Source organism: Schistocerca americana, chromosome 6, assembly GCF_021461395.2.
Source record: "Schistocerca americana isolate TAMUIC-IGC-003095 chromosome 6, iqSchAmer2.1, whole genome shotgun sequence".
Taxonomy (NCBI): Eukaryota; Metazoa; Arthropoda; class Insecta; order Orthoptera; family Acrididae; genus Schistocerca; species Schistocerca americana.
Window position 1 is genome coordinate 537,807,362 of NC_060124.1, and position 24,802 is coordinate 537,832,163.

The 24,802-nt window shown below is 42.8% G+C and overlaps 2 protein-coding genes across 2 annotated transcripts in view; one reads left to right on the forward strand and one right to left on the reverse strand.

Annotated features, from left to right (window-relative positions):
* The window catches only part of LOC124619409 (26S proteasome non-ATPase regulatory subunit 12), a 95,817-nt gene extending 91,042 nt beyond the window's left edge, over positions 1–4,775 (reverse strand). Inside the window, exons 1-4 of the mRNA XM_047145767.1 lie at positions 4,630–4,775; positions 4,336–4,524; positions 4,014–4,250; positions 3,781–3,921 (exon numbers count right to left, since the gene is read on the reverse strand). Coding sequence (XP_047001723.1) covers positions 3,781–3,921; positions 4,014–4,250; positions 4,336–4,500 — 543 coding nt within the window. The 5' untranslated portion in view covers positions 4,501–4,524; positions 4,630–4,775. The remainder of the gene's footprint in view (positions 1–3,780; positions 3,922–4,013; positions 4,251–4,335; positions 4,525–4,629) is intronic.
* Positions 4,776–4,857: 82 nt separating this feature from the next.
* On the forward strand, positions 4,858–24,555 carry LOC124619410 (autophagy protein 12-like). Its single transcript, XM_047145768.1, has 3 exons — positions 4,858–5,151; positions 23,562–23,698; positions 23,898–24,555. The coding sequence occupies exons 1-3, from the start codon at positions 5,013–5,015 to the stop codon at positions 24,018–24,020; spliced, it is 399 nt and encodes a 132-aa protein (XP_047001724.1). The 5' UTR covers positions 4,858–5,012; the 3' UTR covers positions 24,021–24,555.
* The last annotated feature ends 247 nt before the right edge of the window (positions 24,556–24,802 follow it).

Below are 24,802 nucleotides of genomic sequence, written 5' to 3' on the forward strand. Positions count from 1 at the left end.
CACTCATCCAGTCCCCTCCCTGTTCCCATTCCAGCACTACACAGCTGTCATCTCACCGACACACCTAGTCTCTTAAATTCTTTTATTTCTCTCCTTTCCGCTACTTACCCCCTCCCCTCCCCGCACCTTCTCTCCTGCCCTCCGTCTAAACTGCAACACTTCACTGTCTGCCACTCCCACCATATTATCCCTCCCCCTCCCCACCCCAGCCTCCTCCTTACCCCCACCCAGTCGCCACTTCCATCATGCAATGGTGCTGCTGCTCGCAGTGTAGTTTCAACTCTCTGAGACTGCAGATGTGTGTGCAAGTTACGTACTGCTGACAAAGGCCTTTATGGCCGAAAGCTATAATTGTGTGTATCTTTTTGTTATGCCTATCACGACTCAGCATCTCTGTTACATGGTGAGTAGCAACTTTCCTTCTCTAGTATTGTCACATTCCATCCTGGATTTTCCACTGTTTTCTCAAAAGTTATCCATATTTTTAATAAAATGTTGCTGACACTGAAAACAAAAATCAACATTGTTTGCTCCCCCCCCCCCCAAAAAAAAAAAAAAAAAGATAATGAGATAGAATTCTCAAGGGGTTGTGACAAACAAGGTGATGCCCTTAACTAAAGAAAAATTGGCACACACAAGTTCAATGCGCTGCAAATATCATGGATGTATAGCTACTTTATAAAATTTTATCTTGTTCCTGCAGATGATAAATGCACAGAATAACTGTACATAAATTTAATCTGTATTACAAACAAAATTTGGCATTTTTATAATGAATTTAATGGTGGAATTGTGTAATGTCAACAAATTAATATGGTATTTTAAACTACATTTTGTTCTTCATATTTATCCACATGAACTCTAGATCTGGCGCATCCACTTTAAAATCTGGCCACGTGAGACATGCCAGAGCTGTCCCTGCTAACTTGGTATTATTATATTTATATTTGTTTATGAATGCTACAGACATACTTCCTTGTCAATTGAAGCCATGACATCTGAACATGAGTCTATGATCATATTCTGGCACTTCATTTTATAGATCCATCTTGATCATGCAAACTTTTGCCCTTCACTATTACCAGTTCAGATCTTGAGCTGCTGGATATTCTGGAGAACAGCAATAGTAGCACAAGATCTGAAGATGGCAGAAGCTGAAACCAGTAATAGTGCAGTGCAAAAGTTTGTGTGATCAAGACGGACCTGTAAAATGAAATTCTTCCTTGTGGTGGGTCTAAGTTTAATGTTTGATTAGAAAGTGGTACAGTGATCTCTTGTTGATAGAGCTAACAAAAATAAGAGATTAGTCTCAAGTATAGTAAAAGGTCTAGACTAGATTGGCATGATAATAACATGCTCTTTGAAATTATAGAGAGAAATATTTGATACTAGTTGTCAGCTTTAGCTAATGACATAGGAAACATCTGACAAATGTAAACAATATGGAGAGTATAACGTAATATCAACTGAAATTTTTTGAAATGTGTTACACTACAGCTCAGTCTGTAACCACAATCAGGTTTCCGAATTTCACATTTACTGGCTCTGCAAACTCTCAACCGAACTGTCACTTCCAACATAACCTACACCTCGGGCTAAGCTACGGATCTATCACCACAACAAGGTTTTTTTGCTTTAAGATTTGTTGCCTCCGCAAACTAATGAAACTGTGAAAACTTGCACTGGAGGCAATATCACAGCAGCCATTAACATTACGCCACTGGCCAAAGCCTACAACTAGTAAAGAATATTCTTGTTGATCCCAACAAAATATTGACGATTGTATCTTGTATTCAACACATAGCTCAGGCCCTACATAATGTATTGCTGATGAGTGGCTGCTTTGTTGATAGTGGCACTGCTTGAAGCTGAGGGGTAGTATAATATTCTACGTCCTATACACAGAACTTCATTTAGGCCCAGTTCTGATATGCTCAGGTAGGAAAAGTAACAATCTTGTAAGCTACAAGGAATTTTAGACAAAAGAACATTCACATTTGAAACCAAAAGGTTCGATGTGTACAAGACTAGACCAATACTTAATAGCTAAAAAGCAACAGAATCCATTCTAAAGTTCTTTTCGAGCTATAATATTCCTCCACAACATTTCCAAAAACAAAGTGAATAAAATGAATGTGTTGATTAACATCACATTTTGTAACTTTCGTTAGTGACTGATAACAGTTAGTAAGTACAGTAGAGTATTATTTGGAAGTGTTCTAGTTAGAAAATTGAAATTAGTGAGCACAAAAAGTAGAAGTCCTGTTGGGACTGGGCTGATCAGTTCTGCGGTTTCCCCCTATCTGCCAACCATGTGGTTGCTGTTCTGTGTTGACACCACAAACTTCACTTGTGGTAGAGATTGCTGTCAGTGTGCCTGTTGCAACAGCAACTAAATATAAAAACATTGTTCTTGGGTTTTTTTTCTGACAAAATAATAGATAGGCCTAAGTAAAGTACTAATCGATGAAGGTCAGTTCAGATATATGGAGTCGACAATGCAATGATACTGGGCACCTAAAAAGAATTCTCAGGAAATGAAGAATGCGAGCATGAAAATATGCAAGACTGGATTGAATGTGATGTCAGTGACCCTGGATATCAAGTAGACAGATGGTGAAATAACTGCAAATGGTATTGACCACCTAAGACCCTTGCAATGAAAAGGAAGAACCTAGCAACAACGACAACGCTGAAAATGGGCTATTCAGTGAGAAAATTTTCACAACCCTGAAGTCGCTATGAAGTGGTTAGAGGAATAAGAATATGATCGTGTGCTGTTACTGTCTTCAAAACCTTTTGCGACCGAAAATGGGTCTCAGGTCAGAAAAAATAAATAAATAAATAAATATGGTTATAACAGAGGGAAACATTACACGTAGGAAAAATATATCTAAAAACAAATCCCAAACTATTTGTCTTTAAATATGTCTGCTTGTGTCTGTGTGTGTGTGTGTGTGTGTGTGTGTGTGTGTGTGTGTGTGTGTGTGTGCGCGCGAGCGCGCAAGTGTATACCCGTCCTTTTTTCCCCCTAAGGTAAGTCTTTCCGCTCCCGGGATTGGAATGACTCCTTACCCTCTCCCTTAAAACCCACATCCTTTCGTCTTTCCCTCTCCTTCCCTCTTTCCTGATGAGGCAACAGTTTGTTGCGAAAGCTTGAATTTTGTGTGTATGTTTGTGTTTGTGTGTGTCTGTCGACCTGCCAGCACTTTCATTTGGTAAGTCACATCATCTTTGTTTTTAGATAAATAAATAAATATATAAAATAAAAAAGGGCTCCTTTTCCTAAACTGCAAGCCTAGTTGAATGCCATTTTGACTTCTGAAACTAGGCCATTCCCAATGTTGTTTGCTAAGACATGTGATACAAAATATATATAGGCTATTTACAGGGGTGTGTTTAATTCCGTGTTTTTTCATACCGTACTCATATGAACACTGGACAATATGTTTTCAGATGTGTTCACTAATCTGAAAAATCAGTTATCCCAATTGTTTTGGATAAACTGTACACTGATGCTTCTTTTCAGAAGACATTCCTTCAAACTGGATCTATAAAGCAAAATGTGAGTTCAAATGTATAATTGTAACAACCGGGAAATACTTTTTTGTTCCTTCTGTGTGACACTGTAGCAATGTCAGATTCACAGTAGTAAAAATATTGACATATGGCATTGATGGGCCTACTGCATGGTATGGGAGCTATCAACACACAACCCAAAGATGGACTGGTTGACGAAATAAAATAGTACATTAATATTTGAAAGAAACAGTACTTTACCTTCTCCCTTTTTTCCATAGAACCATAAGTCTCAACTTGGAGTTCCTGTATTATGTTTGCAGCTTCAACTATGTTACCCTCCTCCTCTTTCATTTTCGCCAGTTTATGTGTTAACCTAGCGCGCTCAACTTCCACGTATATCTAAAACAGGTGTAATTAACAACAATTATTTTAAATAAATCTTACAGAAAAACTCTCTTAAGTAAACAGAGCAACGCAAATATTTTCAGGACCTTTCCTTCTGTAACACTTCTTAAAGTATCAATAAGTTTCGTCTTTATTTCCTTGTTCGGCGTTTTCTCAACGTACTCGCAGCATTCTTGCACCATTTTTGTCACTGCTTGTTTGAGCTGACTTCGGCGTTTAGCAAGAAGAGCTATATGTTCATTCAGTGTATTCCACTGACCTGCTTCAAAACACAGTCTTACAATGGCAACTAGGACTCGACCAGTTGAAACCATATCTGAACTCTGAAACATTAAACCACTGTTAGAATAGGTTTTATTGTACAATTTAATGTGTAATCACTAGGAAGTGGTCAATTCAGTAGTTTACCGTTCTTGTTTGCTTCTCGAGAGCTAGCAGTGCCTCTAACGCTTCGCTTAGTTTCCCCTCCTTGGCCAATTTCTCACATTCTGGAATCTTTTCATCACACACCCCTGTACAGTCAACTTCCATTTTCACAACACGCCCAGCATCTGTAGCAATTTCGTCTGCCATTCTCAAAATTCAGTCGGTAGTTTACTGCAAAGCAAAACCAAGACAGTAGAACTTATCACTAGCTTAACAATGCACACGTTTCCAATAACAAGCCACAGCGAGATGTCTTTTTGCGAGATTACCACTTACACAAAAGTGAAGTATTCTTCCTTCAACAATATTTTACTCGGATGCAGCAAATCTTCTTCTCGAGCTCACGGTTTGCTTACAATAGCATAGTTGCTCAAATTTACTTGTCAGCGTTTTTCAAACCGGAAGTCAATATATATTTTACGAAGAACTACTTTGGATCACATTCAGTATTACAATGCTTCTTACACGTTAAATAATGCTATTTACTGTTTTTTGTGGAATTTAAATGGTAAATGAAACACTTGTTACCAGAAGTTAAATTTAATTCCAGCTCCGTTGCGACTTCGTCAGTAATGGCGAATATTATCGGGAACGATACAGTTGTTATTGTGTAGCAGTATGTGTTTGATTCATAAGATGCAGACGTTGTAGCAAGCAAAATGTCGGAAAATCAAGAGGTGGCCAAAAGTGAACAACCTGAAGGGAGCAGACCTCTCAGCGTTGCATCTGAAACGTCATTGGAATCACATACAGATGCAACTGCAGAAGCATCTCAGCAGCCAACAAGTAAACATAAAAGTGAGTTCAAAATGTCATTGGACCCGGTAAATTGCATTTCCTACAATTGTGTGTTCTTAATATAGCATAAATCAGAACTTTTTTGAGCGCTGAAATACATCCATATAACAACGTGCAGCGGGACTGTAACACATAATTGTGTAGAGACTACGGTAGGCAGTGCTAAGAGACTTCTAATAATTGATACAAATGGGCTCAGATAACTGCTCTGCAACGATGTGACCAATTTGAGCATGCAAACAAAGAAGTGTGTTCATATATTCTGCAATGCTATCAAATTCCGTTTGTTTATTAGTTGTTTTTCAGCATTGCGGGGAAAGTCTTTTCAGTACCTAGGTTTTGTAAGTTTCGTCGTAGTGCTTGTCATATTCGATGCTAAACTACCGAGGCAATCAAACAGTGATGAAACATGTCAGTTTTCATTGTATGACTGTCTGCATACAGTGGGCATGCCCCTACTTGAAAAGTCGAAAATTTCTGCCTTGGCTCATTTGTTTAACTGAATTTGGAAAATAAAACATTCTGTACAAACAGAAACACGTATAAAAGTCAAAAGTTATTTAGATTGATACACAGTATGACGCACTTTCTCGTTTTATCAGTTATTCCTTCGAAGCCAGAGTTTACTTTGCTTAACAGTAGGCCCTACCGTCAAACTTAACTTAGCAGCAAATCCAACAAAAGAGAAAAAATCAACATCAGATTTCTTGGCTTCCCTATTTTGTACCACTGGTATGTAATTGTTCTTTAGAAGTAAAATGTCTTCCGCATCAAATACACGGAAGGCACTTTGTTAATAAATGAATTAAAAATGCAGTGGTTATAATAATTGCAATTAAATTAGAATTTTATTTCCCCACAATAATTGCAAGCATATAGAACAAAGTTGTGAGTAACTTCTCTTTCAAAATTTCAGTAGGCTAGTTCGGAAGCTTGAAGTTAAAAGTGTTCAAATGTAACAACTGTCGTGAGGTGTGGTATTGAGTGATGTCTGTAACAAAACTTTACGCCTTGCATATTTTTGGTGGGAAGTAGATGTCAAAGAAGGGTAGTTTGGCGATGCAGTTATCGTATGTACAATAAACTTTTTGATTCAAGTAACTTACTGGGTAACTTACCTGTCCACTTAAATTAGATGTAGCATACTTTTCGTTCCAATTAATGCATAATGAGGAGATCCTCCTGGGTGTAGAGCATTTCAAAATAAAACTACAAAATAACTATTACAATGAAAAGCAAACACGCTAATGTACCTTCCATAGGCCCCAAGTGACTTGGGGGAGGGGAGCAAGAATTATACATAGACAGTAGAGTCTCTCAACTTCCTGTTACTAAAATGTTCAAATACCTGGAGCATACCAGGAAGCAATCTTAGGTGCAAAGAAAATTATCCTAACTCATTTTATTTACAGAAAAAGAATAAAATGAAAATGACACTTAGGCATACCTTCCACATTCAACACTGTAGAGAATTGTGAAATAAAAACCAACATCTATCTGTGAAAAATCTTACGAAAATATTTTGGTTGACCTGTAGGTCAGAACTGTAAACAGTTGAGAACTGAAAAGAGTTACCAATCATTTTCTTAATTCATATGTTGTACATCACTGTTAAATGTCTTTTCAGTGTAAAGAATGACAAGGACAGTTTGTGTGCACAAATGTTGTTACATCCGTATTCTGTTACTGTAAATTGAAAAGGCAGCTTCAGTGAAATAAAAGAAAAGATGCAAGCAATAATGAGAGACATTAATATTTTTTTTATGTATGCAGACATAAAAATTCTTCAAAGAACTGTTTCGTAAACAAATTCAAATATAAACAAGAAAATTCAATATTTAAAACTCTTCTACCATGCGTATAACATTATCGTCCTTGCTGTACCTGAATGTACTTAGCTGCCACTGTAACACCAGCTGGAGTGCAGATTGTGCTACTCTTCTGCAGCTTTACAAAGCCCTGATACAATCCCACCCTGATTATGGGAGTCTGGCATACGGTTCAGCATCACCCTCAGCATTTGCAAATACTGTGTCTGATTGTGACAGTCTTATTGCTAGTCTTTCCTAGGCAATTTCTGAATGGGTTACATCTGGTAAGTGGTGATGGGGGTTGATACGATGTTTATAAGTCCCTTCATTGCACTTTGCTTTCTGGGGTTTGTGCCTTTCTTCTTATTTTCATTTTTTTCTTCTTTTTTCCCCCTTATCTAGCCTTTATTGACCTTGGGGTCTTTATTTCCCCTGGGTTTTGCACTGTAGGTCATCCCTGATCTACAGTCATGTAGTCCTGTGTGTTCGAGGAAAAAACGACTGATGACGTAATAGGCCTAGTTCGGTCCCTTCCTCATTCAATCAGTCAACCAACCAACCAACCAACAATTGGTTCATATCCTTCGCTTTTCCGTTGTCATATCACCATTGTGAGCACTTGCATTGACCCTATTTGTTTTTCTTTTACATTCTCCGCCTATTCTCACAAATATTTTATCTTGTTGGTCTAGATCAGGGCCGGCCATGGCGCGCCAAACTTCACGCATGCAGTGTATGCTGGCAGCGAGTGGATCAAGGCCCGACCTGTCTTCACTTTGCTAGGGCCTCCTCGGAATACCTAGTACAATGCGGCACATCAGAGAGTATTGCTGTGTGGCATTTTCACTTCCATACATGCCTACAATGCATACAAATACTCTTGATATTCATACAGTTGCTTCTCTTTTCTCCAAAGGTCTCTCTAACTTTCCTGTAGGCAGCATCTACCTTTCCTTCTAGTGATATATGCTTCAAAGTCCTTAGGTTTGTCCTTTAGCCATTGCTGTTTAGCCGTTTTGCACTTCTTGTCAATCTCAGTTTTTAGACGCTTCTTTTCTCTTTTGCCTGTTTCATTTACTACATTTCTATATTTTCTCTTTTCATCAATTAAGTTCAATATCTCCTGTGTTATCCAAGGATTCCTACTAGCCCATCTCTTTTTATCTCTTTGATCCTCTTCTGCCTTCACTATTTCTGCTCTCAAAACTACCCTTTTGTCTTCTACTGTATTTCTTTGCACTGTCCTTGTCAATGCCGCCTCTGGGACCCTTCAACCACCTCTGGTTCTTTCCATGTATCTAGGTCCCACACCCTTATTTTCCTAACTTTTTACACTTTCTTTATTTTACTCTGCAGTTCATAACCAGTGAATTGTGATCAGAGCCCCTATCTGCTCCTGGAAATATCTTACAGTTTAAATTCTGGTCCCAGAAGCTCTGTCATACCATTCCATAATCAGTCTGAAACCTTCCAGTGTCTCCAGGTCTCTTCCATGTGTACAACTTTCTTTCATGATTCTTAAACCAAGTGGTAGCGATGATTAAATTGTGCTCTGTACATAATTCCTTTGCCCCAGTCCGTAATCACCTACGTTTCCTTCTCTTTATTCTTCTACTATCTAATTCCAATCTCCTATTAAATAACTTTTCATCTTCCTTAACCATCAGAATAATTTCTTTTATCTCATTGTGTATTTTATCAAACTCTTTGTTACCTTTAGGGCTAGTTGGCATATAAACATGAAATACTGTAGTGGGCTTGGGCATCAAGTCTATCTTGGCAACAGTAATGCCTTCACTCCGCTCCAATGGTCCTGACACTACCCAATCCCATGTGTTAAGTTTCTGTGGTTGAGGCGAAGGTCCCCTGGCCTCTGAGGCTACCGGTCACACAGCATAATGTGTCTCGGAACCTGTGTGTGTTGATACGGAACCTGTGTGTGTTGATACCAGAACCTCTCAACTGGTAGCAGATGGTGACCATGGGGCAAAACCTACCTCCTTGGTCTCTTCTCACCCTCAAAGTATACCAGCAGCATGATTCTCCCCAGTGGAACTGTTGCGGTTTTTCCCACCACCTGGCTGAACTATGACATTTGTTAAACAATTCTCCTGTTTTCTGCACTGCCATTCAGGAAACTTGCTTTCCAGCAACATGTACCCCTGCCTTTCTTGGCTGGCTAGTAGGGATATTTTAAGACTCACGCCGACTATGATAGGATGTTAGCTGGCGTTTGCACTTTTGTTCAGGACTCTGTTTTATGTAGCGAACATGTGCCTCTTGATACAACTTTGGAGGCTGCAGTTGTTTTGAGTAAGAGCATCTCAGGATTTTACTGTCCATAATGGCTTCACCTAATAAAACGACACAAGCAAGAATGTTGGTAATGGTACATTTCAACCATTGGACCACGTATCCCTCCTTCACAGGTTTGGGCGAAGATCACTGTTACAGGTACCAGTCCCCTGCAGGTGTACCTGGCGTTTCATTGAATGGTGCTGTCTTCACTGGCTCTGATGCTGTCACACCGAGTATTTTACTCTGCATTTGAGAACTATTAATAAACCTTTTGTGTCCACAAACCGTAGATGGGGTGAGTGCACTTATCCGTCACTACTCGCCACCTAGAGCCACATAATGCTCCATTCCATGAGTGGGAATTCTTCAGTGCCCTATCCCTTTACCCTGATAAAGCCCCAGCACCTGACTGCATCCACAACCAAATGCTCAAACACCTGTGGGTGGACTGTCAGCAGCATCTCCTTACCATCATTAGCCGTATCTGGAGTGAGGCTGAGTTCATGCCTCAATAGTGAGAAAGCATTGTCATCTTGGTACTGAAACCGATTAAGTACCCTCTAGAGATGGGCAGCTATAACCCAGTTAGTCTCACCAACCCCCCTGCGAGTCGGTGGTAAGAATAGGCCCGCGGTATTCCTGCCTCTCGTAAGAGGTGACTAAGAGGAGTCTCAACTGTTCAGCCTATAATGTGATGGTCCCCTATGGGGTTTGACTACTACCTTTCCAAATTTTCCGTTAGTACGTACCATTTGGGGAAGGATGCCTTACGTGGTGCATTCTATATCCATCTTGCCCCAAGATCTGGCATATTCGTTATTGTCATGGAGTTGGACTTACACTGAGCTTCCGGCCACATCAGTTACAGTGTGTTCCGGGTAGCCTACATTCCATCCATAGTGCACTTCCATCTTTGCTCCCTTTATTAATGGTTATTCGACACCCGACAACCAGCGTGGTAGCCAGTCTGTTGTGGTGGGGTCGTCATGTACCCTCTTGGTGGTAGCCCTCTGACTACACAGGGATCACACTGCTGATGCCTGAGCTGCTACCTCCCTACATATGCCGAGGAGTAGATGCCTATCCCTCTGGGGCATCGGGACTCTCGGCAAAGGCTATCCTGCCAGGTGGTCTTTGCTGTGGCTGGGTGGTGCCCGTGGGGAGAGCCCCTGGTTGGAGTGGGTGGCATCAGGGCGGATGACCCGCAATGAAGCGTGGTACATCATCTCTCGCTGGTGGGCCTCCACCAGCAGTCTCTAAGTGATCGAGGTCTAACCTCAATGGGAAGAAATTTGATCCTAGATCATTTCCCTCCCTGGCCACTCCATGGGAGGAACGTATGGCTAAAGAAGGCAGTGGAGATTATTCACCCTGGTACCTCGTGTGTACGCGAGTTGATGGGGAATCATTTATGTCGACCAAGCCCCAGTTTTTTGTGAAGCATTTAGAGGACAAGTTCGGGGAGGTGGAGGGCTTGTCCAAAATGCGCTCTGGGGTCAGTTCTCATCAAAACAGCATCCTCTGCCCAGTCACGGAGGTTGCTCACTTGCGACAAGTTGGGCGATGTTTCTGTCACCAACACGCCCCATAAGAGTTTAAACATGGTCCAGGGTATTATATTCCACAGGGATCTTCTTCTGCAGTTGGACGATGAACTACGCGCCAACCTAGAACGATGAGGTGTTCACTTCGTCCGGCGCGTCCATCGAGGTCCGAGGGATACACAGGTAGCCACCGGTGCCTTCATCTTGGTCTTCGAGGGTGACGTCTTACCCGAAAAGGTCAAGGTGATGGTTTACTGCTGTTATGTGAAACCGTATATCCCTCCTCCATTGCGGTATTTTAAATGCTGGAAGTTCGGGCACATGTCATCCCGCTGTACTTCTGGCATCACATGTCGAGATTGTGGACGTCCTTCGCATCCCAATACTCCATGTGCTCCGTCTTCCATCTGCGTTAAGTGTGGAGAACACCATTCCCCCTGGACCGCCTGGCCTACTCCGAGGCTAAGCGGAAATATGAGAGGCTCCATCCTGTGCCAATGACGCCGACCTACGCTGCTGCTGCAACAACGGTTCTCCCATCATCACATACGGCTGGCTCTAAGATCGGTCAGCATCCATCGGCCCCCTTGATTGTGGGGGGCACTTCACTCCCTGTTGCTCTTGCTCCATCTCCTTCAGGAGCAACCCCCCCAACCATCGGGGACGCCAGTCCCCACTTCTAAGCCGGAGAAGCGTCCGTCTACTTCAGCTTCTACATCTACATGATTACTCTGCAATTCACATTTAAGTGCTTGGCAGAGGGTTCATCGAACCGCAATCATACTATCTCCCTACCATTCCACTCCCGAACAGTGCGCAGGAAAAATGAACACCTAAACCTTTCTGTTTGAGCTCTGATTTCTCTTATTTTATTTTGATGATCATTCCTACCTATGTAGGTTGGGCTCAACAAAATATTTTCGCATTCGGAAGAGAAAGTTGGTGACTGAAATTTCGTAAATAGATCTCGCCGCGGCGAAGTAGTCTTTGCTTTAATGACTTCCATCCCAACTCGCATATCATATCTGCCATTCTCTCTCCCTTATTACGCGATAATACAAAACGAGCTGCCCTTTTTTGCACCCTTTCAATGTCCTCGGTCAATCCCACCTGGTAAGGATCTCACACCGCGCAGCAATATTCTAACAGAGGACGAACGAGTGTAGTGTAAGCTGTCTCTTTAGTGGACTTGTTGCATCTTCTAAGTGTCCTGCCAATGAAACGCAACCTTTGGCTCGCCTTCCCCACAATATTATCTATGTGGTCTTTCCAACTGAAGTTGTTTGTAATTTTTACACCCAGGTACTTAGTTGAATTGACAGCCTTGAGAATTGTACTATTTATCGAGTAATCGAATTCCAACGGATTTCTTTTGGAACTCATGTGGGTCACCTCACACTTATCGTTATTTAGCATCAACTGCCACCTGCCACACCGTACAGCAATCTTTTCTAAATCGCTTTGCAACTGATACTGGTCTTCGGATGACCTTACTAGACGATAAATTACACCATCATCTGCGAACAACCTAAGAGAATTGCTCAGATTGTCACCCAGGTCATTTATATAGATCAGGAACAGCAGAGGTCCCAGGACGCTTCCCTGGGGAACACCTGATATCACTTCAGTTTTACTCGATGATTTGCCGTCTATTACTACGAACTGCGACCTTCCTGACAGGAAATCACGAATCCAGTTGCACAACTGAGACGATACCCCATAGGCCCGCAGCTTGATTAGAAGTCGCTTGTGAGGAACGGTGTCAAAAGCTTTCTGGAAATGTAGAAATACGGAATCAACTTGAGATCCCATGTCGATAGCGGCCATTACTTCGTGCGAATAAAGAGCTAGCTGCATTGCACAAGAGCGATGTTTTCTGAAACCATGCTGATTACGTATCAATTGATCGTTCCCCTCGAGGTGATTCATAATGTTTGAATACAGTATACGCTCCAAAACCCTACTGCAAACCGACGTCAGTGATATAGGTCTGTAGTTCGATGGATTACTCCTACTACCCGCTCTCGCTCGGAAGGGATCCCTTGCGTCACTCCTTTCCCAGGTTCCTACCAGCGGCACAGCAGACACCCACCAGTGGCTGAAGAATCCACAGGTCGCTGGTCGTCGAGCTTCGCGCTCATCTTCGGTCCCGGAGACTGACTCCACTAAGCCCTCCAAGCAACGGCAACCTAAGGAACAGCGAGAGAAAGCAAAATTGATGACCCGTAAGACCAAGGCACCTGCGGTGGCACCTACTCCACCACTACCTACAGGCTCCGCGTCTGAGGATGAGGTGGAGATTTCTTGCGTCTGCTGAGGACCTCGATCTTGCCGGTCCCTCAGACGCAATGGATAGCACTTGTGCAGGTGCCCCATCGGAGGCAGCAGGTGACCCAGCGGCGTAATCTGCCTCTCCAGTCCCTTCACACCTTTCTGAGCCATGGAAAATATCATCCTCCAGTGAAACTCCAGTGGTTTCTTCCACCATCTAGCTGAGTTCTGACGACTTATCAGCCTTCACCCTTTCTTCTGCATTGCTCTTCAGGAAACTTGGTTTCCAGCTATGCGAACCCCCGCCCTCCGTGGCTATCGGGGTTATTGTAAGAACCGGGCAGCTTATGAAAGGGTGTCTGGTGGCGTCTGCATCTATGTCCTTCACTCACTTCACAGCGAGTCTGTCCCTCTACAAACACCTTTAGAGGCTGTCGCTGTTCGGGTGTGGACGCCACAGGCTGTTCCCGTCTGCAGTCTTTACCTTCCACCGGATGGTGATGTCGCACAGCATGTCCTGGCTGCGCTGATAGCCCAATTGCCGCCACCTTTCTTGTTACTGGGCGACTTCAACGTCCATAACCCTCTGTGGGGTGGGTCAGTGGCAACAGGTCGAGGTGCCACCATTGAACATTTATTGGCGCAGCTCGATCTTTAGATTTTAAATGATGGTGCCTTCAACCACTTCATTGTGGCGCATGGCACATACTCTGCCATTGACCTTTCGATCTGCAGCCCTAGCCTCTTACCGTCTGTCCAATGGAGTGTGCATGACGACCTGTGTGGTAGTGACCACTTTCCAATCTTTCTGTCACTGCCACAGCGTCAGTCTTCTGGGCGCCCTTGCAGGTGGGCTATGAATAAGGATGACTGGGACTTGTTCTCCTCCACTGCCGCTATTGAGCCTCTCTCGAATGATTACATTGATGCGGTGGTTCACTCGGTCAGCACCGGCATCATTACTGCTGCAAAATCTGCCATTCCCTGTTCTTCTGGGTCCCCTCGGCAGAGGACTGTGCTTTGGTGATCGCCTGAGATCGCTGAAGTGATTAAAGACCGCTGGCAGGCGCTCCAGCGTCACAAGCAATGTCCCTCCATAGAACACCTCATCGCCTTCAAACGGCTGCGTGCGCGAGCCCGCCGCCTTATCCGCCAACGCAAGCAGGAGTGCTGGGAGTGGTATGTGTCCACCATTGGCCTCCATGTCACTCCATCGCAGGTCTGGGCCAAGATTCAACGCCTCTATGGCTATCGGACCGCTGTCAGCGTCCCTGCGCTCTCACTGAACGGAGCAGTTTGTATTGACTCCGACGTAATTGCCAACCGCTTGGCAGAGCATTTTACTCTGAGTTCTGCTTCTGCGAATTACCCACCGGCCTTCCGCTCCATTAAAGAGCGGATGGAACGTCGGAGCCTTTCATTTCGCACCCACCATCCTGAATCCTACAATGTTCCATTCAGTGAGTGGGAATTTCACAGTGCCCTAGCCGCTTGCCCTGATACCGCTCCTGGGCCAGATCGCATCCACTGTCAGATGCTGAAACACCTTTCAGTGGACTGCCAGCGACGGCTCCTCGACCTTGACAACCGTCTCTGGGTTGAGGGTGAGTTTCCGTCGCAATGGCGGGAAAGCATTGTTATCCCCGTTTTGAAACCTGGCAAGAATCCTTTGGAGGTGGACAGCTACCACCCAATTAGCCTCACCGACGTTCTTTGCAAGTTGCTCGAACGGATGGTGAGCCGGCGATTGAGTTTGGTACTCGAGTCACGGGGCCTCCTGGCTCCGTCTCAGGGTGGGTTCCGTAAAGGCTGCTCTGCCGCCAACAATCTAGTGAGCCTGTAGTCAGCCATCTGTACGGCCTTTGCCCGCCGTCAGCACCTGGTCGCTGTCTTTTTCGACATGTGGAAGGCGTACGATACTACGTGGCGCCATCACATCCTCTCTACACTTCATGATTGGGGTCTTGGGGTCCGCTGCCGATTTTCATACGCAATTTTCTGGCACATCGTATCTTCCACGTGCAAGTTGAGGCCTCTCATAGTTCCTTCAGAGTTACAGGAGAACGGGTTGCCACAGGGATCTGTTTTAAGTGTCTGCCTGTTTTTAATAGCAATTAACGGGCTCGCTGCGCCAGTGGGAACGTCTGTCTCAGCGTCTTTGTATGCTGACGACTTCTGCCTTTACTATAGCTCTAATGGCATTGCAGCTGCTGAACGTCAGTTGCAGGGCGCTATCCGCAAGGCGCAGTCTTGGGCTGTAGCGCATCTACCCTCTTACGGCTCTACCAGGCATTAATCCAGTCTCGTCTGGATTATGGGAGCCTGGCTTATGGCTCAGCATCCCCATCTGCGTTGCGGGTACTGGACCCAATCCTACACAGCGGAATACGACTTGCCACTGGTGCCTTCCGGACCAGCCCAGTTGACAGCATACTTGTGGAGGCAGGTGTCCCTCCACTGCGGTTAAGGCGCCAACATTTACTGGCCGCTTATGCTGCCCATGTTTGTAGCTTCCCCTGGCATTCAAATTATCGTCTCCTGTTCCCGCAGTCAGTCGTCCATCTCCCAGAACGTCGGCCCCGGTCGGGTTGTACAATCGCTGTCCGCGTCTGAGAGCTTCTCTCTGGGCTTGGGGTTTACCCTGTTCCACCTTCTTTCCAGGCCCCTCTGCGTACACCCCTGTGGTGTGTGCCTCGCCCTTGCCTTCGGCTCAAATTGGCACAGGGCCCGAAGGACTCAGTCCCTCCGGAGGCCTTCTGCCGCCGCTTTTATTCCATTGTAGCCACGTATCAGGGCTCTAGTGTTGTATACACTGACGGTTCGATGGTCGCTGGTTGGGTCGGTTATGCTCTAACTGTAGGGGACCATTACGAACAACGATCCTTGCCGGCTGGCTGCAGCTTTTTCACTGCTGAGCTGGTCGCTATCTTTCATGCCCTAGAGTATATCTGCACCTGCTCAGGTCAGTCCTTTGTTATCTGTAGCGACTCCCTGAGCAGTTTACAAGCTGTCGGCCAGTGCTTCCCTCGTTCTCGTCTGGTGATGGCTATCCAGGAGTCCCTGCATACTCTTGCCCGTTGCGGCCCCTCAGTGGTATTTGTGTGGACCCCAGGCCATGTTGGGATACCTGGCAATGAACATGTAGACCGCCTGGCGAAAGAGGCGACCAGTGAACCATCTCTGGCCATTGGCCTCCCGGAGACTGATTTGCGAGCGATCTTACGCCGCAAAATTTTGGTGCTTTGGGACACTGAATGGCGCGCCCTGCCTTCACGAAACAAACTTCGGGCCATCGAGGAGGCTACCGGTGTGTGGCGCTCCTCCTTGCGGGTCTATCGCAAGGAGTCTGTTGTCCTCTGTCGGCTGCGCATTGGGCACACATGGATGACGCATGGCCACCTATTGCGACGTGAGGACCCACCTTTATGTCGCTGCGGCTCCGTTTTGGCAGTGGTCCACATTTTGTTGGAGTGTCCACTTTTAGCTGTGCTCAGGCAGACGTTCGCACTGCCTGACACGCTCACTGCCCTTTTAACAGATGACTCTGCCATGGTGGACTTAGTTTTGCGTTTTATTCGGGCAGGGGGTTTTTATCACTTAATCTGAGTGTTTTTTATGTCCTTTTTGTTTTGATTCTGGCATTTGACCTACGATTTTAGACTGAGTTTTTAATGTGTTATCGGTGGTTGGCTTTTCCTTTTTTATCTCTATGGTTGGCCAACCACTGTCACACTCTGTGAGATCTTAAATCGTTTTGTTTGATCTGTGTCTGTGTCTTTCTTGCCCTGTATCGTCTGTCATCTTTTCCATTTTTCGTTTTTATTCTGTGTGGATGTTTTTAAGTTTTGGAAAAAGGGACCAATGACCGAAGCAGTCTGGTCCCTTTAATCCCACAAACCAACCAACCAAGTCTCACCAATGTTTTCTGTAAGTTGCTAGAACGCAGGTGAGCTGATGGCTGTGTTGGCTTTCTTAACTCTTGGGACCTTCTGCCTCCATCCCAGGCTGGTTTTCACCAAGGCTGTTTCACTGCTGATAACTTGGTTTGCCTGGATTGAGCCATCTGGACAGCTTTTGCCCGATGTCAACAGGTTATTGCTGTCTTCACCAGCCTACAAAAGGCTTACAACACCACATGCTTGATACCTTACATGAGTGGGGTCTCTGGGGCCCACTTCGTATTTTTGCCCAGAACTTCTTGTGCACTGTACTTTCTGGGTTAGAGTTGGTGCCTTCCATAGTATCCTCCCATATCGAAGCAAATGTGGTCTATTAGGGCTTGTTATTGACTGTCCCTCTCTTTCTAGTACCCATCAGTGGTATAAAAGCAGTTGTCGGGTCCTCCATATCACCTTCCTTGTATGCTTATTATTTTTGCTTTTGCTATTGCTCGTCTGTAGTGTGGCTGTTGCTGAACAGTGACTGCAGGATACCATTCAAAAGGAACAGTTATAGGCCCTCACTCGCTGTATTCAGTTTTCAGCTGCCAAGACTCGTGTCATCCACTTCTGTTTATGTTGAACTGTTCCTCCAAAAGCAGAACTTTATGTTGACGACCAATTAGTCAATCTGGTGGAGACTTAGTGCTTCTTGGGACTGGTCTTCAATGCCCAGATGATGTGTCTTCCCCACTTTTGCAAATTTAAGTAAATGTGCTGGCTCCACTTTAATACACTTCATTGCCACAGTGACACCAGCTGGACCCTTATGTGGTTATACAAAGCCCATATCCTGTGCCGTCTTGATTATGGTAGTCTGGCATATGGTTCGGTATTGGCCTCAACATAGCGGTCACTGGACCCAATACACCACTGTGGGATTTGATTTGCAACAGGAGCCTATTGAACTAGCTCCATGAGCAGCCTACTCGTGGTGACTGGGGTCCCTTCATTGTGGATCAGACATCAACAACAGTTACTCAATTATGTTACACATGTTTGCAGATTTCCGGAGCATCCACACTACTGTGTTCTTTTTCCCAATACTGAGAGCTGCCCCCACCCAAACAGGGACGCAGAAATGAGGTCACAATTGTAGGTTGACAACTGTGTCTCTGCTCTGAACTCCAACTTCCCCCATTGTCACCTCTTGTCAGGGAACCATAGTGTACATCTGCATGGTGTGTGGTGTGACCTTGGATGTCTTGATTTATCCTTTGAACCAACAGATTCTGTTGACCGCATACATTTTTGCTGCTTGTTGCTTGCTGGCTGTCCTTGATGGGTTTCTGAGTTCAGAACTGGTATTCATTGGCAGCTTAATAGCCATTGGCTGACCTGGCTTTGCATACACATGTGCAAGGCGCAATGAACTATGCTCCCTGCTGAGTAGATGCAGTGTCTTCACTGATGAATTGGTGGCCATTAAACAAGTTCCTAGCCATGCTCTGTATTGCACTAGCAAATCCCTCTAACCTGCAGCAACTCTCTGCGCAGCCTTCGGGCTATAGACCAGTGCAGTGCTATCCTCATCACCCATTAGCCACGACTATTCTGGGTCTTCTTCCTGACCTCCATAAAGCTGGATGGCCAGTCGTCTTTTGTTTGAACCTCTAGTCATGTCTTGATCTGGGGGAACAAACATACTGACCATTTAGCAAAGTTGGCTACCGAGATGCTGATTTTGGAAATGGGCATCCCAGAACTGGACTTTCAATTTACTCTGTGCTGTCAACTGTTGGAAGTCTGGAACTCAGAATGGTCTGCTCTGGACTCCCAAACAAGCTGAGGGCAATAAATGAGACCGCAACCATGTGGCAATTTTCTTTTCGCACTTCTCACAGGGAGTCCACAGTCCTGTGTCGGCAACACATTGGCCATATTTGACTGCCTATGGCCACATTCTCCATTGTGAAGACCCATCTTTCTGCCAGTGTGGTGCCTGGCTGGCAGTGGCCCATGTCTTACTAGACTGTCCAAAGTTGGTTGCTGTGGGATGATGTCTTAAGGTAACTGGTCTGTGAATACCAGGGGAAACCTTGAAAAAAATTGTCAGTTTTCTAAACAGTGTAACTCAAAGAATAAGATATGTAACCCCATATAATGCTTACCATCTTTTAAGACACCTTTTTGGGAACATGTTTATGCATGAACCACAGCTTTAGCTCTCACACTTTTTTAATTGTATTTTTATGTTGCAAGTGAAATAAATCATGCTAATTATTTATATGCAGCATACTTGCACATTACTCAAGATACAAACAAAGTAGAAAGTTTATTTTTTCTTGCAAGTTCTTTACATTATTATCTTTAAAGCAGACTATTGAAAAGATGGTTCTGTCATAAATTGTGTTACAAAAATGTTTTAAATATGATTATCAAAAATTTTGGAAATGAATTCTGGGTTTTTCTTCAATAAAACATTTTATTTTCATAGGTAAGTCACAAGAGTAGTCCACTTTTTAGTTAAGCATGTTTTAAGACAGTGTACAAAATTGCAGCTCTCTATCTTTAATAGTGTTTAGCCAAAGTGTACCAGAACATGGAATAATTTAACTTTCGGAAAATTAAAGTTAAAACTTGCTTTTCCTATTAAACTTGCAAGGCAATCATGCATCCCAGTCCATATTCAACTTGTTTGAGACTATTTCTTATGCTTGCTTCTTTGGTGGCTTTTAACACTGTTTCTTATGCTTTGAAGAATTTCCTACAGTCAATGGCTATTAAAGTTCCATGCATATTTAGTCCACGATGCACTCCCATCAGTTCCATAACATTAAGCCTTGACACTGCACCATCGTTGAAACATAGACCAGCACACCTATTTTCAAAGTATCTAGTCCTTCTAGAGCACTTTTTGGTATCCATTCCCATATATAGTTGGTGACTCTTTCATTTGAATTTTGAGTCCTGTCATGCAAACATTTCTCTAATAATATTGTGTCACTAAGATCCCTATACATAGGTTTTATAGCAAGTGGCAAAGAATATTTATGGTTGTAGGTCTCACCTTGAATAACAGCTCTCAGGTAGCCACACCATGAATCACTGCCAGGTGGGCAGAGTGCATGACATGAGTTGTCATCTGTGGAGGATTTATGAAAAAAGGTAGCCCATACTGCATTTTTCATTCCCTCAAGGTCATTTTAATTTTGTTTTATCGCTTTTCCATAATAATACTGCAACCTGTCGTTTCTTTGTCTGTAAACCAATCACGTCCACTAATGCACTTACCATCACCTAATTTCTTTCCCATAAAATTCCTCATAAAGTTCCTCAATCTTGTACCTAACCTTTTCTGGACATGCCCAACACAGTCCATTTTTTTTAGTTTTTGTGTCGGCACAAGGTTCGGATTCACAAACTTTTTGGTACCCTTTTGAGTCTCCATCTTCTGGGTAAGATGTATACATCACACCATATTTCCCCACTGACGTGTGAAATGTCTTCACAATACCTTCAGATTCCATCCCTCCACCGTAACCACAAAAATTAATCAAATATTTATGATTTTCAGTTTCACTAGTACAGCTATGACAGTACTTGGTAATACATTCCACATCAATGACTTTACTATTGTCCAAGGAGGTAGATGTCACTACACCATTTAGGGAACTATGGCCTCTTCATTGCCAGGATGCATACAGGGCTGCAGACATACATGTATTGCTGTCATTCACGTCTATAGTTTCCTGAACAGCATTTTTCATGCTATCATTTGTTACTTCTTCTAAAGTCTGTAGAATAATTTTATTGTATCTGTCAAACCTTAGCAGGGGGAGGTAAGTCCATGAGAGCACAGTAGTTGAAGTTGATTAGTGTTCTATCATGTTGTATTTCAGAATTAGCAGAGTTAATCCATTTGGTGAACTGACTTCCATAAAATTTACTTTGTTTAAAACCAAACTTCTTAATTCTTCCCATTGTTTTCAAGTGGAATAAGAAACTCAGGCACACAATTACTTTGATGATGTAAACAAAATATTCACACCAAAACAACAGCAAACAAAAACTAAACTCTCTGTATAACCAAAAGATAAGAAACTATAAAGATTTTGCAGATTAGCCAACTTAAGGGACTAAAAAGAAAAAAAAATGAAACAAATGAGAGCAAAACTTTATTTTTAACAGAACTGGCTGTGTGCCTTGGGGATGTCGTGGTGTGTGCAGCCACTTTTAAATTCCTCTAACTTTCTGTGGTCCATTTTCCTGGAAGTAAACTTTGTCTCATTCAGAAAACTACAGAGAAATTTTTAATACAAAAATTAAAGAAAACTACAAAGAAATTTTTAAGACAAAAATTAAAGAAATAGATTTTTTCAATTATTCACTTAAAAGTCCCCATAAACTTCCTAACATGCTCTCTCTGGTGCTAGCGGATGATGTGACTGACCTGGTTTTATTTTTTACTTGAGAAGGCAATGTCCACTTGTCTCTGTGAGGTTGGCAATTTCCACTTGTCTCTGTGAGGTTGGCCTCATTGACCATCTGCTCTGGCCCAGGTGACCTACAGTGGCCATTGCTCAGTGGTCTGGACTGGCTCTTACCCTTCCCAACTTTTTATGCTCCTTATAGTTTCTGTTTTTAATGTTTTGTCATTCCTAAAATTTTACCATCTTCTCTGTGCTGCTCATTTTCTGGGGGTAACAGAGGGTGCGGAGGTGGTGCTGGTCAGATGCAGAGGGTATGGCTTCCACTCCATACCATGTCTTAGGGTCCTCCAACCACATTCTGGGCAGAGTAACTTCCCACCTTACTCCCTCTTACTCCTCTCCTACTTCTCCTTGCTTTTTATCTCTGTCTTATTGTTTCTTGATTTCAGTTGGGCTTACGAGATTTGCCTTTTGTATCCTTCCTCTGAGGATTGTTTCTGGTTTGATACGTATATAGAATGAAAGGACTAATGACCTTGCAGCTTGGTCCCTTTAACCCCCCCCTTCCCCCCCCCCCCCCCCCACCCCGCAAAAAAAAAAAAACTGGGACATCTAGAACTCCAGGTAAGGGGAGCCTAACTGTTTGTGACTGCACCAGATGGGACTTGAAAACCTGAGAACCTAGTTCAAAAGCAGATTTCCTGGGCCATTACATCCAATGCTGTTACTACTGATCCCTCCAAACAACAACTAAGTACTGTCGTGGTCTTGAATGTGTTATCAGCTGCTCCAACAGGACTATGACTTCTTAAAATCATGCCCTGAAATGTGGTTCACTCTGTCTGAAATTTTGCCCGCCACACTTAAATTACTTTTCATCAGCCCCCCCCTCCCCCCTCAAATCACTGCAATATCCTGATTGGGTACTATGCTCTTTTTGCACCCATTTCCATATCCTATGGCTCCTACCCTTGTGACCATCCCTGATGTAAGACTTGCCCTATGCACCCTCCTACCACCATCTATACCAGCCCTGTAATTTGCAAAAAAACTACTACAAAAGGGAGAGCTACCTGTGAAATGACCATGCCATGTACCTGCCATTAGGTAAACATTGTTCAGACTTCTACATTGTTATGACTTCCACCAAGTTATCAATTTTGCTTTGATTTCAGCATTTCTTTCCAGCAACTATTCCTTTTCTTCTCTCCCTTTTGGTTTTCTGTATGTTTTATTTTCTGACCAGTCTATTTTTTTTCCCATCCCAACCACACCTGTCTGCCACATATAGTGCATTTAAGGCTTTTACACCTGTCTGCCACATATAATGCACTTACTGCTCTTATTAACTCTTGCACGATGCTTTGTAAATAATCTGTGTCTTGCTTACTTCCCAGTCTTCCATATTTAAGCTCTTGGGTTTTCAAATCTTGTCTGGTGCAGTCCCCAGCAGTCAGTTGTTCCTTCTCATCCTGTGCTGTAAGTTTTCCTAGACCTGTGTTCGGACGGTTTTACTGTAATTCCCACCATTTCCTAAACCTTGCCAGTCCTTTTCCCTCATCTCTCTTACTTTCCGTTTAAACCTTCTGCCAGAAGAGCAAGCCACTGGCTCTGAAAGTTTACACATTTCCATTAGTTGTAAATATGCCTTCTCGTGCTGTTGCTTGCTGAGTAGATTTATTATATATCGAACCGTATTTTCAAAGAAGAATAACAAGATAAAAAGAGTAAATGAAGATATGGATGTTTCTTTGTAATTTTGAGTTGTGCTATGTATGATATTTATTGTGTCAGATCAAAATATGCTGCCGGAGTTGGTGGCCGTGTGTGTGAGGTATGCTTGCTTGTGTGAATGAATGGTGTTTGTTTCTCTTTTTCTGGTGAAGGCTGTGGCCTAAGGCTTATGTTTAAGTTCTTTTAATTGCACCTGTCTGCTACTTAGCATGTTTTCTTTACTGTAAGTAGCAGTCTTATCTGTTCCTACATTGCTAGATCAAAATGTGTGTGTTATCCATAAGTAATGTAATTTTCTCTTGATATTTTTATGATGATTTTCTGTATTAGGTTAAACATATTGAAACTCATTAAAATGCCCGACATCCTTGATTGATATTTGTGAACTTGCTACAAACATTTCTTCCCAAGTTGTAACAGTTCATTTACTTTTTGTTATAGTTGATATTCTGATGAAGGCAACTGGAAATGCCCCAATTCTGAAACGGAAGAGATGGGCTGTTGAACCAGATAAAAAAATTGGATGGATAACAGAGTTTTTTAAAAAGCATTTGAGACTTGAGAAGTCGGAATCTTTAGTAAGTCTGAACATCAGCATTTACATTTGAGATTGATCTTAATAAAATTTGTCATATAGTAACTTGTCTTGTGTGACCTTGTTTGTTGAAATTCTTTAGTTATTGCTGTTTTTCAAAATATGGTTCAGATTCTTTTTAGAACATTAAAATTTAGTGTTTTACTATTTGTGTTATATTAATTTCATTTCTTTCTTTACAGTTCCTGTATGTCAACCAAGCTTTTGCACCTGCACCTGATAATACAGTGGGAAATCTTTATGAATGTTATGGAATTGATGGAAAGTTAGTCATACATTACTGCAAAAGTCAGGCTTGGGGTTGACACTCTGCATAAATAGTAACTTTATTTCAGCTTTGGTTAAAGGTCTCTCAGGCCAAGGTTTGGTGTGTTGCTGACACACATTCCAATACTAGCAGGCCACTGCCAAAAAGGTCCATTTTATTGTATTCCAAAATTGGGTGGTTTGCAGTTCCTCCCAAGATTTTTTACGCGCATATCATCCCAAGGCATGCTAGACATTTATTAAAATGTATAATTTGTTGCATTGCTTGTCAATAAATTTTCCAGCATTGGTTGTCTGTTAAGATCGGACGTAAGGGGGAAATGCAGGAATAAGTAAACCAAATTTCTGCTGTACAGTTCCCTTGTAAATATATGTGTGTGTATATTTATTGAATGTAAAGATGATCAGTACCTGAGGTTCGTAGTTTTCATGTCTGTGATATTTTTTTTTACGGTGTATAGAGCACTGTTTTGTTTTATTAATTGACTCGCCTATTCATATTTACTCATGATGTCATTCAGTGCTAAATCTGTCCTGTGTAAAATAAATGTAGTAGTTTTTATAATCTTTGATAATGGATTGAATGAAAAATAAATGTAAAATATTAAGAAACTGGTAGTTTACTGTCCTGTAAATTTCTGATCTGATGAAATGGTTTGAAGTGTGTATTGTTATATGGCATTTTCAGTTCTTGCTACTGTTGGTAATGAAGGCTGAGGGAAATGAAAGGAGACTCAAAACTTGACATTTACTGGAAATTAATTTCTTCTCTTATTTAAAACCAAATTAGTTTTCAGTTATTTGCTCTCTTAGGTAGGTA